The 16,200-nt window shown below is 47.3% G+C and overlaps 1 protein-coding gene across 2 annotated transcripts in view; it reads right to left on the bottom strand.

The window, feature by feature from the left end:
- The window catches only part of HLF (HLF transcription factor, PAR bZIP family member), a 53,990-nt gene extending 38,012 nt beyond the window's left edge, over positions 1-15,978 (bottom strand). Inside the window, exons 1-2 of one of the 2 annotated variants that reach the window (XM_047757104.1) lie at positions 15,437-15,978; positions 12,328-12,663 (exon numbers count right to left, since the gene is read on the bottom strand). In XM_047757104.1, coding sequence (XP_047613060.1) covers positions 12,328-12,663; positions 15,437-15,551 — 451 coding nt within the window. In that variant the 5' untranslated portion in view covers positions 15,552-15,978. The remainder of the gene's footprint in view (positions 1-12,327; positions 12,664-15,436) is intronic. The other variant, XM_047757105.1, reaches the window with a different exon arrangement.
- Positions 15,979-16,200: the final 222 nt, after the last annotated feature.

Below are 16,200 nucleotides of genomic sequence, written 5' to 3'. Positions count from 1 at the left end.
TAGGGGTCGAATCGGAGCTGTAGCCACTGGCCTACACTAGAGCCACAGCAACGCGGAGATCCGAGCCAAATCTGTGACCCACACCACAGCTCACGGCAATGCCAGATCCTAACCCACTGAGCAAGGCCAGGGATCGAACCCGCAACCCCATGGTTCCTAGTCGGATTCGTTAACCACTGTGCCACAATAGGAACTCCCCTGTTTGTTTTTGGTTCTTTTGGGAATGCTTAAGGCATGTGGAAGTTCCCTGGCCAGGGACTGAATCCGCGACACAGCAGAAACAACACCAGCTCTTTAACCCACTGAGCCAACAGGGAACGCCTACCCTGCCAGCTTTGATGCTGATGTGCTTTGTTATCCTTAAGACAGGACTGCTGTACCTTTAAAAGGTTAATCCCACCACACCCATATGAACAGTACAAACTGTACTCTATCAAAGCCCATGCCAAGAATGCCACTTCTCTAACCTGGTTGAAAAACAAAGTTGTAACAGGTTAATCCCAATTCTTAATCAACTTCCAGTTGCCCCTTGGTGTAAAAAGTACTTTCCCACTTTTCTTCCAAAAGAGGAGTCCCTCATGTTTCCATTTGATTTTGATAGAAAGGTTTATTTTTCTTCTCTGCTGACCCCCTGCCACTTTTTCATTTTATAGGGTGAATAAAGGAGGAGTTCCCTTGTGGTGCAGTGGGTTAAGAATCTAACTGCAGCAGCTCAGGTTGCTGCTGAGGCACAGATTCAATCCCCTGTCCGGCGCAGTGGGTTAAGGATCCAGCATCACCGCAGCTGAGGCGTAGGTCACAGCTGGTGCTTGGATTCAATCCCTGGCCTGGGAACTTTCCACGTGCCACAGGTGCAGTCATAAAATTCAAAAAAAATAAAATAAAATAAAAAAGTGTTTGAGAGAGTTACACCAGGGGAGCAGAAAGCCAGGGGGTTCATTATCACTGGAAACCCATGGCCCTGCCTCCCCCACGCCAGGCATACTGCTAGTCCTCCGCTTCACACACAAAGCCACCACCAAAGAGGAAAAAGAAGAAACCCCAGTCACAAATCCTGTAGCTCACTGGAAAGGCTTAAGAGCACTAACCGAAACAAATTAAGTCCCATTTCCCCCTTTACCCGCTCAAGGTCTTCCAGGCACAGACTCGGAGGATGGCAAAGAGTATGAAGATGAAAGACACGGCTCTGGCCCTCAGAGCTATCCAAGGAAGCCGGCATGTACACCCTTACAGAGTCAAAAGCAGGATTTTCAGGTGAGGTCTATCTTTTCACAGATGAAAATACCTAGGACACTCACCTGCTCTGCCTCTTCATTCCCCTTTCTTCCCTACAAGGCCCGAAAAGGTGGGGAGCAGTTCCTGGCCATCTTTTTTTTTCTTCCAACAAGAGGCCTTCACATATTTATTACTGAGGCAAAGTGCTATGCAGAAACACCCACACACAGGGGACCCGTTTCCTGATACACCCAACTGTGGCTGTGACATTTTCAGAGTGACATGGTCAGATGCAAGTGACTGTCATATGGCATAAATACATGTGTCACCTCATGTGCGGAGGCTCCCTACAAACCCAGCTTGGTTCACCTCCAATGTCTTCTTTTCTGTCACCTCATGTGCGGAGCCTCCCTACAAACCCAGCTTGGTTCACCTCCAATGTCTTCTTTTCGAGTTGTACCTGATTTTACCAGTTTTCATTCGAATCCATTGGGGAATGGGACAATGTTGCATTTGTTTCTTGGCCAGGAATCGCTTGATCCTGAAAGTCTTGTGAGAAGACAGGGCAAGGAACTAAATTCAACCGCACACAGGATGGCGGAGAAGAGAAGAGAGTCTGGAAGGTGCCGTCGGGGGTGGGGCTTGGGGAGGTCTGGCCATCTTTGCTACAGCACAAGATTCATTTCTACTTAAGCGTCCTTAAGATGACATTGGGGGTAGGAAAAGAGGAAAACAGTAATCAGAGAATACAAATAAAAGCGGTGGAAGCTTCTATTCACATACTGACCCCTGTTGTAAGTGCTTTCCATACAGCAGCTCACTGAGTCCTCCAGAAACTGGCTGGAGCAGGGATTACCATACCCACATACAAAGCAGAAAACAAAGGCAGGAGGCAGAGAGCTGGTCAACGCAGAGCCAAGATCTAAGCCAAGGCTGGGATTTTAACCACATCATGGTGCCCCACTGCTGAAGGGAAGGGAGGGGAAAAATGAGAAGAGGCTGCTCTAGTGGGTGATTATTTCATTAGAAGCATGAGTTCAATCCCCTGCCTGAGGAACTTCCATACACTGCAGGTACAGCCATTAAAAAAAAAAAAAAAAAAAAAAAAGGCGGTATTATTCTAACTAGATATAAGATTTCCATCTAGTTTTCTCTAGTAAAAGCTCCATAATCCCCTTCAGCGATACTAGCTAAGCCTATAGCACAATGACTCCGTTCTAAAGTGAATTAAGTCTTCTGATCAATCCTTTGGGCAGATGGAGTTTGACTGCCACCTTCCTTGGAACTCTTCCTATCTTGGGGTACTGAGATCTCCGTTCTGGATAATCTGATTACTGCCTATCTAGATGATCTTGTTCATCTGGTTTATAGCCTTGATTCCCATTGGTCAGGGCCTGGTGGCTTCTTTCCCCAAACAAACCTTCGCTTTCCCATTCAATTCCATTCAAGAGGCATTTATTGTGCATGAATGGACAGCCTCGCTTAACTCTTTCCATTAAGTGCAGAAACACAGAGCAGCAGTGAGACTTTCCTTCTCCACTGTCCATGCTTGGGTTCCACAGCAAGAACATCAAAGCAGACTGTTACCCAGAGCTAATTACAAAAGAAAGCACTGCTCTTTCCCAAAGAGTTTCTGCCAAGGCACTTACTGCTGCTGATCCATTTATGCAATCCCACTTTCTAAGAGAACATTTTGTCACAGAAGATTTAGTGTGCAGCTCCCTGGAGCATCTTCCTGTAGCGTGCACCCATTGTTTTGAAGGCATCTAGGGTCTTCCACACAAGATCTTTCGGTTTAATTAGCCACAAGCCAGCTCTCATGATGAGACCCCAAATGCCAAAGCATCCTTCCAAAAATCATTAGTGGGGGGAAAAAAATTCCTAGATGAAACTTCTAAAAACAAAACTTTCAGGAAATCTGTGGCAGTGGAACTGTGCAATTATTTAGGACAGAAAGTGAGACTGGATTCCCATTCTGAGCTGGGTGGTTAGAGAGCTGAGACAGTAACAATACTTGTTAAAGTCAGAAAGGAAGGAAAACAAACATTTTAGGAATTTTCACATTAAGTCATGGAGTGTGTATCCACCAGAAGCCAATTTAGCAGGAACACGTACTGTATAGTTTTCCCCCAACAGACGCTTGATGCTGCCAACACTCCTGTAATTGTCTGCTGTACAGAGCTGGAGGTGAAACTGCACACGCCGAGTGTTATTTTTTACTTAAGTGGACCAGTTTGGGTTATGGCAACTCCTCCCGCTTTCTGTAATCTTTGCTCAATACCACAGAACACTTCAGAGAGACCTGAGTGAATTACTTCATGCAGGTGCCCTTCAGGAGCCCCCATGACTCCCCCAGAGGCTGCTTCCTCCCTCAGGTCCCTCTCCTCCAGCAGCAACCCCAACACAACACCCTTTCCTCGGCAGCCCCAGATCTCAGCATGATGCGTGGCAAATTCCCGGTCCAGGGAAGAAGGGAGACTGACACAAGGTCAGGACTCAAGAATACAAAACTGTAATAAGGACTCCTTTGTCTCTAAGAAGCAAAATTAATAAGCTGGCCAAACACTTGGCTAAATGTTTTCAGTCTGATATTACTGTTGCAGGTAACCCTTATAATCAAGTACCATTTGTATCACTGAAGCAGTAACACCTTCCTTCTTTCTCTCTCTTACATATGCATATATATACAAGTACCTAAAAAAAAAAAAAAAAAAGACTCATAGAAATAGGTCTAACATACCTGTTTGCAAACCCAATAAGCTTTATAACATAGAGGCATTTTAAAGACATGAATGCTCATGGATTGGGTTTACGAAAATCTATTTTTTTACTCCTATGAGACCAGGCCTGCTTTTGAACTTGTAAATTCCCTCAAACTGCTTTCTTGCCAGAGCATTTCCCCCAATCACCAAAATGACGGGCTGTGTAACTGAAACTTAAACCCTGTGTTTTTGAATTACTTTCTCTAGATCATTAGAACATTGTGTTTTGAAAAGCTGTTTGATGTTCAAGGGAGAGTATTTATTTTCAAAATAACAATCATAAGGAAGTCCCGGTTGCCAGAGGAAACTATTGTGAAGTATCTAAAAATGTTTCAAATCCAACCTTGAACCCAAGAGGAAACGTCCACATGCCATTTCCCTGCTCAAAAACCTTCAATGGCTCCCCACTGCCTCCTGGATAGAGTTCAAGCTCGGTAGCCTGGCATTCATGAGGCTGCCAGCCTGGCTGGCACCTGCTCCCTAGATGCATCTCCCTGCCTCCTTGATGTGAATTTTCCGCACCGGCCAAACTGGATCAACACCTTGTTTCCCAAACCCCGGTGGGCATTCCTGCCTTCACACTCTGCTGCACCACTGCCGCTCACTCACAGTTCTGGCTCCTCCACCTCTCCCTCTGAGGCCCCAAAGAAGGTCCAACTCCTGCAAGAAGCTTCACCCCAGGCCCTGGTGCTCCAGACTGGGGCAGCTCCCTGTGAGGCTCGGCAGTCCATAGGGTCTGCACTTGCTCCCTTATTCATTTTCAAATGTTTTACTGTCTTGCTTACCCTTTCACCCTCCTCTTTTCAATAGATACTGGAGGCCTCTCTGTACCCATCATCTGGCACTGAGAACATGCTAGCTTGTCCTGTCACTCATCCTTTCACCCAAAGTTCTAGCGGCTCTACTAAATTGCCATCTCCTTGAGACCAGCTGCCAAACCATACCCTTGTCTTGTCTTCCCCAGGGAGGAGTAATGCCCAGTGGGATGCTATTTCTGGGGACTGTCCACAGTGCTTCCAGCCCCTACAGCTTCCTCTGCTGCTTTCTCATCTTCATATCATCGACTCGAGGAAAGGGACTGATCTGGGGTAAGACTTGGCCTACCACGGGCCAGATGCCATGCTGGCCCCTCATGCACATTAGAAAGCTCACATCAACCCAACAAAGTGTTACTTTGAAGACGAGAAAGTGAAGGGGCAGAAAGAGTGAAGATCTATTCATCAAAGGACCATTTGGAGGAAGGAGGAATTATTATTCTGGAAAGTCTTGCTTGAAGGCACAAAAATGAACTAGACTTTTCTCCTCTCCTAGCACCTAACATGGCTTTATGGTTTCTTTACCTCCAAGGTCCTGTATTTCCTTAAAGTATAATTACTGTCTATTAGGAAAATTCAATAGTAACATCAATTGATTTACTAGCCATATATGGCATGGAGAAATCCTCTATTCCATAACTTCTTTGAAGTGCATTTGGTTTCCTTTCTTTCTCTCTCTCTCTCCCTTCCTCCCTCCCTCCCTTTCTTTCTTTCTTTCTCTCTCCCTCTCCCTCTCTCGGCTGTAGCATGCAGGTGCTTGATATGGGATCTCAGTTCCCAGACAAGGGACTGAACTCAGCTGCAGTGGTGAAAGCACTGAGTCCTAACCACTAGATCAACAGGGAACTCCCCTTGTTTGAATTTTCTGATCTCATCCATGAGCAAGCAGCATTGAATAAAGGTTACAGTTAGCCACTCGAGGTTACTTAAAACTCAGAGGTGAAGAGAAGGGTGAGCAAGACTTGGCAGAGAAACAGAGAAGAACTTCCAATTCCAGAGTCCTGAACTGGCCAAGAAGGGAAAAGCATGGAGGCTGCCCGGGAGTCTGACACAAGCTCCTCCTATAAAAAATGAGATCAGATGGGAGTGAGGACACCACTTCCAGCGGCGGATCCTGGGTGCTTACCGTGTGCCAGACACTGTGCCAAGTATTCTCCAAGCAGCAGGTCGTATGAACTTCAACAATCCTAGGAGGCAGGTCCAGTGATTACTCCCAAGTTCCAGATGGGAAATCCACAGCTCAGATCATTTAAAGGACCTGCCCAAGATCATGAGCAAGCATGGCAGACACAGCTGTGTTTGTCTTTCGGCTCTTATGCCCTACAACACTGCTTCACTGCCTGGATGGACCCGTGTCTCAAACACAGCTCGTTCTGACGGACATGTGAATGGCAGTCAGGAGACATCTAGGTCTGAAGATCTTTTAAGTTTATTGCAAAACAATGGTTTAGTGGTTTCAGGTTAGGACATTTGCTGAGGGAACACCAAATATCATAATAAAGATATTAGACGGGACCAAAATTCTCAACCATTCCCATCAGAGAATCAAATGCAGGTCCTGCTCCTCCTCATCTATCTCCCATGTATTCTTTTCCGATATGTTTTCCATCTTAATACTTCCCCTACCACCTTCCCTCTTCCCTCCATTTTCTCTGCTGAGACATAAAAAATGATTCCTGGGTAAAAGTGATTAGTGCTGGTCGGAACAGAGGTTCCTGAGAAACCTAATCCATCACTGCTGTCTCTCACCCTCCGGCTCTCTGCATTAGGATGTTATCACGGCTCCTTTCTTCCCACCTCCCCCACCCCCTTCCTTCTTCTCTACCTAGTTCTGTCTTTATATTGCTATTTTTCTAGTCTGGTAGACACAGTGCTGAACTGAAAAGCCTCTGCCAAGCTCCTTGGCAGCAGCCGGCCTGCAGGAATCCTGCCCACCGCGGCAGCGCAGAGAAGACAGCACCTCTGGGCAGACAGGGAGGGGAGGGGCCCGCATTTGGGGTCTGGCTAGAACGCGGGGCAGGCCAGGTTTCCCTGGCATATCAACTGCCCTCCGAAGCTGGGCTTTCTCATCATGCCAGGGTCAGGATTACAATTTCTCGCTGGCGCTTGCTGGAGCTAGCCTGGGAAGGGAGGCAAGAGTGGGGGCGGGAGGGTGGCAGGCAGCCAGCACGCCACCCAGCGCTGGGCGAGCTCCACAGGGCACAGCCACGTGCCTGGAGCACACGGTCACACAGGCGGGCAGCCAGGGGTGCTGGGGCTTGCACAAGAGCTGGGGGCTGGGGGCGGAGCGGGGGGGGGGGGTGCTGTTTCCACGCTGAAAGAATAGGAGGTTGCTAAGCCAGAAGTGCCGCTACTGGGGCTAACATCACAGAAGTGGCTTGTACTAGCTCAGAATGAAGGAGAAAAGTCAAGCTGGCTACACAGAACAGGGTTTGGGCATGCTGGCAAAGAAAAACAAAAGCATGCACATCCTATTTTTGCAGAGGGAAGGGCACTGGATGAAACAAATCCCTAAACAGAGACTGCGGCTGGGGATAAGCCCTTCCTTTCCCTACTCACACGCCATGACATTATTCTAGGTCCGGTGTCTGAGTGTACATGTGCCACACACCCTGCTAGAACGCCACAGGAGGGGGACTATTTATAGTACCCCTTCTATTCATGAGTAAAGAGAGACTTAAAGAGGTCAAAAAACTGACACAAAGTTACACAGCAAGCCAATGCGTGTCCAGGAGGTGGACCCAAGTCCCTGGGTCTTAACCACCAAGGCACGCTTGCTGTCCACACCTATCTGGGAATACCCCTTCCCAGAAGGCTAGGATCGGCCGTCCTGGGAATGCTACACATGACAAAGTCAAAAGCACAAGGCAAGCCTGTCCTCCACAGACTATGGTGGAGAAGATAGACCTCTGCAAGAAACAGAACCAAAAAAAGTCCTGCCTGCCTCCTAAACAGAGCTATCCCAGGAGGAGTTCCCATCATGGCTCAGTGGTTAACGAACCCGGCTAGGATCCATGAGGATGCAGGTTCAATCCCTGGCCTCACTCAGGGGGTTAAGGATCTGGCATTGCCGCAAGCTGTGGTGTAGGTCAAAGATGCAGCTCAGATCCCTCATTGCTGTGCCTATGGCGTAGGCTGGCAGCTGTAGCTCCAATTCGACCCCTAGCCTGGGAACCTCCATGTGCCATGGGTACGGCCCTAGGAAAGACAAAAGGCAAAAAAAAAAAAGCTATCCCTGCCCGAACCGCCCCACCATCCCCACCCCCCAACTCTGTGATCACCTTGATCCTGATGAAGGAAAAGCACTTCCAAGATACCGGAGGCACAGTGCACCTCACAGCGCTCCCAATCTGCAGACATACCAACATGCTAGATGGGAAAATAGAGGAACTGCTTGCCCTTAAGGGAAGGGAGAAACTAGAGCTTTATCTCATGATGTTGGAAAAAGCAAGTGAATCCTGCTGCCTCAGCAGGACTTCCCATAATCCCAAAACTACCAGCACAGAACTCCCCTTCATCATTGTTCAGATCCACGGCCAGCATTTTCCTTCCCTGTCATAACCTCATGACAAGGGAAGGTCAGTAAAAACGGAACAGAGGTTTCACCCTACGAAGGTGCAATGGCTTCTCCCCTACCTCCCCACTCTGCTTGGGCCACCCACTCATGCCCCCCTCTCCCCAACACCACCACATGGAAGAGTTTTCACGTCGCTCCGTAACCAGCTCTCGTCACAGCCTAGTCTCTGTGCTCAGAACTGGAAAGAGAGGCTTCTCAATTCTCAGTTGAATACGGGTCTAACAGTGGTAGGACACCCCCAAGCTATTCAAAGAAAAACCACCAGAGGAAACAATTTCAAATCTGGCTTTACAAGCATGTGATTTAAAAATAACTCTGCCTTTGTCTGCTATAGATGACTTTCCCTAAAGGGACTGCTGTCCTTAAAGCAATCGCTCAATTCTCAGAGCAAACTGATTATTTTCCTAGGACCCAGCACATACCTCCAGCAAAGCACTCTTGGGTACCACCTCTGACAGTATCTGACAAGCAAACGTCAAAGCGGTCAGGATGATTCCTGCCATCTCTGCGGCACCTCCGGGGACTGCACAGCCTGTGCAGGTGGCTCTAGCATCCAGGCACCAGCACTCTTCCTTTAGTACGACGTCAGCTCAGAAAGCTCAGCAATAACCTCACAGCCATAGGAGGTGTCAATGGATCCCTGGGTTATTTCTTCAAGGAAAACTGTATTTAGATATTTAATTCATTCTTTGATCAGACAGCTACACAGAGGAATAAGGATGGGTGTATAAAACAAGAAAGGAGCTGGAAGCCAGTCGGGGTAAATGGTAAGAGAATCCACAAGACTGCTCACCTGGGGTACGCCTAGAAGTGCATAATCTGTCACCTTAGGGCTTCATTTCCATTCAACTACACAGGTAGCAGTTATGGCACAATGCTTCAGAGTGTAACTCAAAAGACACATGCCGAGCAGAGAGCAGAAGACAAATGTTTAGGAAAACTGCTTTGCAATTATCTGCTGATTAGCCTGACGCCTTAGTTTTATCAACTAACAGTGTATAACTATGTTCTTATTAACATTATATTTCTTCTTGGCAACTTAAGGTCTCCTGACTTTCTCCAAAGTTTTGCCATAAAATGTTACAGAAGTAGAAAAACATCCATGTGTGTGACAGGATGCCGAATTAAGCCCAGATTTTGCAGTTCAAGTTGAAAGTCTAGAGCAGTAGTTCTCAGCAGGAGTGATTCTGCCCACAGGGGATGTGTGGCAGTGACTGGAGACATTTTTATTTGTCACAGGGTAGAGTGTAGGACCAAACATCCTACAGTGCACAGGACAGTCCCTATGACAAAGACTCACCTGAAACGCTAACAGCGCCAAAGATGAGAAATCTTGCTTGAGACTGAAATTCTACAATTCCCGGAATGTTCACAGCTACGTCTGTGCTCCGCCCTTCTGAGGACTTATTTTCCTTGAGATTAACTTGGTGGTTCTATTCTGGTCACCTCTGCGATTACGCAGAATAATCAAAAAAACGTTCTCCTTTTTCAGGTTTGCTTGTAATAGAGCATCCATCCGTTCCACATTCCCTAGCACCTTACCTCACAGTGTAATCTTTATAATGGTCAGCACTGTGAGAACAGCAGTGCCATGTTAGCTGCATTTGGTATTTTAAGAAGAGCTCTAACTTCTTTTCCCTTTTTTTCCAGGAGTATCATTGAGTTTAAATGAACTGAAGATTATGTTGAAGTATGTTTCTATTATAAAAAAAAGACGTTTAAATGAAGAGCTTATTGCTAGATCCCAGGGCCCTCTTTAACTCTATAACCTAAGAAAATGATATCCATTGAAACTCAGGAGTCCTCTGCTGTGGACTGCAAACCGGACTGGGGTATCACAAATTTCTGAAAGTCAGTGATTAATACTGATTCTAATGAGCTCTAACAAATGACTTTTAAGGAAGCTTCAAGCTCTAAAAACTTGATTCTTAATTTTCAGGAAGAACCCAGGTGGGAACACAACATTTGCATGCCTCTTGGGGAAAAAAAATAAAACAGTATTTCCAACATGGCACACATCCTGTACTCAAAAGAAGACTGAGACATACTTGTCAACTGAGTGTAAGTGTTAGGCTTAGAATACCTCAAGCCAAAAGCTAGTGGTCAAAATCTCCTGACATTTCTCTCCAGAATAAGGGGTTATATACTGCACACTTAATTACTCTATGAAGATAAACAATGCTTTCATTAAAAAACACTTAGTGCTAGTCACTTGACCCTTTCTACTTTATCTATAGTTTCCACAAATAACCCAGTCAAGTAGACATCACACCCTTCTACACAAAGGGAAACTGAGGCCCCAAGAGGTTGGGTCACTTTGCAAGTCACATGGCTAGGAAGCGGTCATCTCATCCTGCAGAGCACCACAGCCTTCTCACTGGGGCGCTGTCCCCTTCCTCCTGGCTGTTTTCTCACTCTGAATAGTTATTAATTTTGTCGTCTGTTCCTTGGAAGAAACTGGGACAATGGCCCTGTACCTTCTAAGGGACAAGGGCTCCGGGCCACATACAGGAGGGTTTCCCCAAGCTTCTGCAGCCTCCCGAGGTGGTCGGAGGCTAAGACTCAATTCCATTCCAGCCAGAGGCCTTGATGTCATCATTCAAAGTGGGTTTTGGAGAAGGGGCAGCACCAAGAAATTTGAGGGGAGCGCTTTAACTCCAATACTAACATTTCAAGGCAGGGGCATCCTCTTCCTCCTCTGCACCATTTCCTTTCATTTCAATCTCGCTCTGCGTGGCACAGAAATTCTGTATGAGTTGAGGACACAGAGTTCAGGAATGATCTCTAGCACAAGTCTCCCATTGTCCTGCTTTCTGTCCTCCCTGCAGCTAAGGCCCCTGGCTCAGCGACCTTCCTGACAATTTATCCGGCTGAATCTTTGTTCCTGGTTACCAGTGCACATGAAATGGCCTTTCTTCCTGTTCATTTTGTACTACAGGGTGCAAAAGGCACCAAGACAGAGCCACCTCCACTCATGTTTATATCTGAGCATTTAACAGTGGGTTTTGAAACACTGGTCATTTCAGGTAATGTTTTTGTGTAATGTTTCAACACCATTTAAAGCTAGCCTTGTGGGTTTTGATAAAAGTGGATTACATGTGGTGGACAGATGAAAATGAAAAGGAAAAAAAGGAAGGACAATTTGGTGTATAGGAATAGTGAAGAAGGAATGATAGGCTCTAATGCTCAAGAAGCCTAAGCCATGCGGAATATGAGAGGTACTTCTAGATTCAGTTCCTCAATCAGTGACAACACAAGGTGAAATGGATGAAAAAGCTATCTGCCCAGCACCCCTGACTTGCATTTGTTTTCTTTAGGCCAGAAAACAGGAACAGAGGTAAAGCACAGCCTTACAGAGAGTCTCCCAAATCAATCAGCAAAATCTTATTATCTGTGTATTTGGGAAATGAGGGAAAGAGACAGAAGGTGAGATAGATGGCTTCATTAGCTAAGTCATTAGCTGTAGGTCGGTTGCAGTTCTTGAGTCAGCTGCATTAGAATCCCCTAGGGAGCTGGTTGAAAACGCATATTCCTAGGCTTCACCCAGATCTGAAAAATCAGAATTTCTGAGGGTAGGTCCATAGAATTTGCCTTCAGCTAACTCTCTAGGTGACACACTCATTGAAGTGGGACAACCACTACTGTGGCTGAAATACAAGACTCCACTTTTAAGGTATGCTAAAAGCACCCCTGATTGTTAAGGTGACTGTGTCACCCACATCCTGTGACCATTATTTATTTATTTATTTGTTTGTTTATTTATTTATTTTTGGCTGGGCCCACTGCATATGGAAGTTCCCAGCCAAGGGACTGAACCCACACCACAGCAGTGACCCAAGGCCCTGCAATGACGTCAGATCCTTAACCCACTGTGCCATAAAAGAACTCATGTCACCCCCATCCTGCCCCACCTTTCCCCCTCCTCCCCATTTGAAGGGAGAACCTTTTGAGAGTTTACCTGGTCTGATGGGGCTCTGCATGCAGGTCGGGGACGGGATGCCAGGGTGAATGGGTGCAGAGGCCCGGCTGCTGAGGTCCATGACGGAGGGTGCAGCCGAGGAAGCTGGCTGCAGCCCAGGAGGGTGAGGGCTGTGGTCATGCTGAGATGGGCTGGGGGGAATGCCATTTTCCGACAAAAACTCCTCCAGGTCCATGTATTCCAACTGGAAAGTATCTCCGTCATAGGGAAGGGTTTTGTCCCATAAGGTGGGTCCCAAGAATGCAGACTGGGGGACCGTCGGGCTATTACTCTCATCATCCAGCTTCTTTTCCTTGTCTTTATCTTTACTAAATGCTGCAAAAAAAAAAAGGGGGGGGGGGTGGGAAGATTGGACTTTAAAAAATAAAATAAAAAAGTGTCCCTTTTTTGTCACCCCTTCTGGCTTCTGCTACAAAACTACTTTCCACACACACAAGGGCTCTTCTCTGGCTGCTGGCTTTGTGGCTCTAGAGTTAAAAGTTCAGGCAGGACATGGATCTCTGCCTGTTTTTCAACATCTTCCTATTTACTTTGGAAAGAAAGCACCAGTCCTTGGGACAGGGTTAGAGACCTATCTAGCATATAAACAAGACAGCACAGGCTTCAGTGCATTATTTGAGGAGACAAATAATAATTGAAATCTATAGAGGGAAGAAAACACCTGCAATTACATACAACTGCTGTGATTTATAAGAAAACAGCCAATAACCAGGCATGATTTATCTTCCAGGAAATTCATTACAGTAACAATATGAGGTCATTCAGATTTAGAAAGCCAGTACATGGGTAATTCTTTTTTTATATGTAATTTTTAAAGTTTCATTGAAGTATAGCTAATTTACAAGGCTGTGATAATTTCTGCTGTACAACAAAATGACCTAGTCATACATATACACATATGCATTCTCTCTGATTCTTTTCCCCCATAGATTATCACAGAATACTGGGAATACTCTGTGCTATACAGCAGGTCCCCTTTAGCCAACTGTTCTATATACCTCAGTGTGCATTGCATTGGTGACTCTAATTTTGGTAAAACAAGGACTCTCTTCCCTTGAGTACCTACGACATACCTTGTTCTTTCCACATATTTCCTCCCTCCAAACATCTCATAATAAACTTGCAAATATTGACTATCCCCATTTACAATGAAGAAATGGAGGCTTTAAGACTTACAGGAGCTTAACGAATGTTTCAGATTGCAGAGAAGAGAGCTGAAAACTTCCTAGTCCACATGTTTTTCCTTCTAAAGTCACTGCAGTACATTGTATTTTAACAACAGAGCTCTTTTGTTTTGCTTTGCTTTTATTTTATTAAAAAAAAATTCTTCTTAATTTTTTCTGGCTGCACCTGCAGCATGTGGAAGTTCCCAGGACAGGCAGGGATCGAACCTGCTCCACAGCAGTGACTAGAGCCACTGCAGTGACAATGCCAGATCCTTAGCTGCCATAATGAAACTCCTTGTTTTGCTTTTAAATACAAAGTGTTTTCTTTCTCCCACCTCCAAAAAGCTTAAGTATGATCCAACTCAAAACATACACAACCTGTCAAAAAGCACAGCTACCAGAAAAGGTGGTTCCTCTATCTACCTGTGATGGAGGTGTGCAGCTATTTTCTACCTAGATGTGTCGTTCACCCAATTACATCTTTACATTTTAATAAATTATACTTGATTTACAATATTGCAGTAATTTCTGTGGTCCAACAAAGTGATTCAGTTATACATATACACATATCCATTTTTTAAAATTTTCCTCATACAGGTTATTACAGAAGATTGAATAGAGTTCTCTGTGCTATACAGCAGGTCCCCACTGACCATCCATTCCATATACAATAGTGTGCTTAAAGCAGTTACAAACCCCCATTGGATCTTCAACCAGTAATCTGGATTTGGACAAGTCTAGTACTCAGGCGTGGGTAGAATCTGGGATTAAGGAATTTGGCTTCTGAGTTTCTTCCTTAGGGAAACACAGCCTCCACCGCCATCCATTCTAATCCTCCACAGTCTCATCTCCTGAGAGTCTGACTTCAAAACACCCACAGATACACAAGCCTGCAGACAGCACCTTCCCCCCAAGTGCTACTCCATAAAGGAGAGTCAAGAGGGAGCTATGTTCTGCAGACTGCGAACCAAACCCCTCAACTCTTGCAATGCAACAGGTTGTCCCTGCTAGGAAAGAAGATGCGAGTCCTCCAGAGCTACTTGTAACCAGATTATCTTTCAAGACCACACTGTGAGCCTCACGATTTGCATCTGCTATTGGGAAGGCATGAAACCCATCAGCCCCAAAGACAAATCCCGGTAGCATCAGCTCTATTCGGAGCCTCCTCACACGACTCCAGCCAAGGTTGCCTGCGGAAGGTTTGTGACTTACCAAGAAAAGAGCTCAAGCCAAAGGAGGCTCCTGCGAGGTTACACGTGAGCCTGCTCTGCTCTCCCCTCCCACCAGGAAAAGTGCACAGGGAAGGTGGCAGCGTTGGAGGCAGTGCGCTGAAGCCGCCCAGAGACCACTCCCCCACCCACCCCCACCCCCACCCCCACCCCCGGCCAGCCCCAGCCCCCATCCTCCTTTCTGAAGCACCCTGCCCGATCTCACCTCTGGAGTTCCAAACAACTACTAACAGCAGCAATAAGCACGATTCCAATACCAAGGCTCCGCATTAGGACTCCCCCCTCCCCTGGCTCGAGCCCCCACCCGAGTGGAAGCCTTCTCTCTGGTTTCTCTCCACAGCCGGCGAAGCTCTGCCCTCGCAGGCAGTTTCACTCTGTGTGCGGCTAAGCCTCAATCTAGGGAACACTGACCTGTCAAGTTCTATCTCCCACCTGAGCCTCCCGAGCTGGACGCGGGGAGGCCGGGCCGGTCTCCAACGCTATTTTAAACGTGGTTCGGAGAGGGGGTCCCCCCTTTTTGAGAAGGAAGGGTGGGGTGATGGGTGAGCTCTTCAATTTCATCAAAGCAGGGCGGGGGTGCCGGCGGCAGGGATGGAAGGGACGGATGCTCCAGCGGGGGTGCCCAGCCCAGGAGGGGTTCCCCAGGAACGTAGTTCTTTCCCAGAGTGGGGCAGCCAGGAGGGCAGCGCTCACCGTCTTCGTGATGAAGGGGGAGCTTCAGCGGGTTCTCCAGCAAGGACCTGAGCACGCCGTAGGGAGGTGGGATAAAGGTGGGATTCAGGGGGAGCGGTCGGGACATTTTCTCCATCGCGATGCACTCGAATCTTTTTCTTAAAAAAAAAATAACAAAAAACCCAGCCGCCCCCCAAAATGTTGCTGAGCTTTTTCCTCCGTCCTTTGCCAAAAGTACTCGCTTTCGAGGCGGTGGAGAAAGGGGAAGAAAAAAAAAATACTTGTGTCTTTATAAATACATCTACATAAAAATATAAAAACAAAAAACTTTCAGGTTCCCAGTGCAGATGGTCCCTGGAGAGCGCGCCAAGTGGCCGCGGGCTCCTGGGCGACGCGCAGGATGCTCTCACCTGCCTCGAACCTCTCGTCTTGCAAAATGTTCAAAATTGCGAAAAAGGCAGGAAAAAAAAAATGCAGACAGCTGCAGAGAGCGGAAGGAACCGCGCCGTCCCGGCCCGGTTGCGCGAGCTCGGAGGCCGCGCGCCTTCCCACCCCACCCCCCTCCCCGCGCCGGCGGCCGCTGCTCCCCAGCGCGCAGCGGCCCCGCAGCGCCCGGCTCAGCGCATCCGGCCGCCCATGTGCCGCGGCCTGACAAGAGTGACGTCAGGGCCCGCACCGCGCGCCGATAGGCGTGCGGGGGCGGGGCCCACGCGGCCCCTCCCGCCCCGCCGCCGCGTGTTTAGCGTCGTCGCGCGCGCGGATTTTTTGGGACTGTGCAGCGCTGG

Source organism: Phacochoerus africanus, chromosome 14 (assembly GCF_016906955.1).
Source record: "Phacochoerus africanus isolate WHEZ1 chromosome 14, ROS_Pafr_v1, whole genome shotgun sequence".
Classification (NCBI taxonomy): domain Eukaryota; kingdom Metazoa; phylum Chordata; class Mammalia; order Artiodactyla; family Suidae; genus Phacochoerus; species Phacochoerus africanus.
Note: the sequence above shows the minus strand (reverse complement) of the source record. Positions and strands in the feature narration are given on the sequence as shown.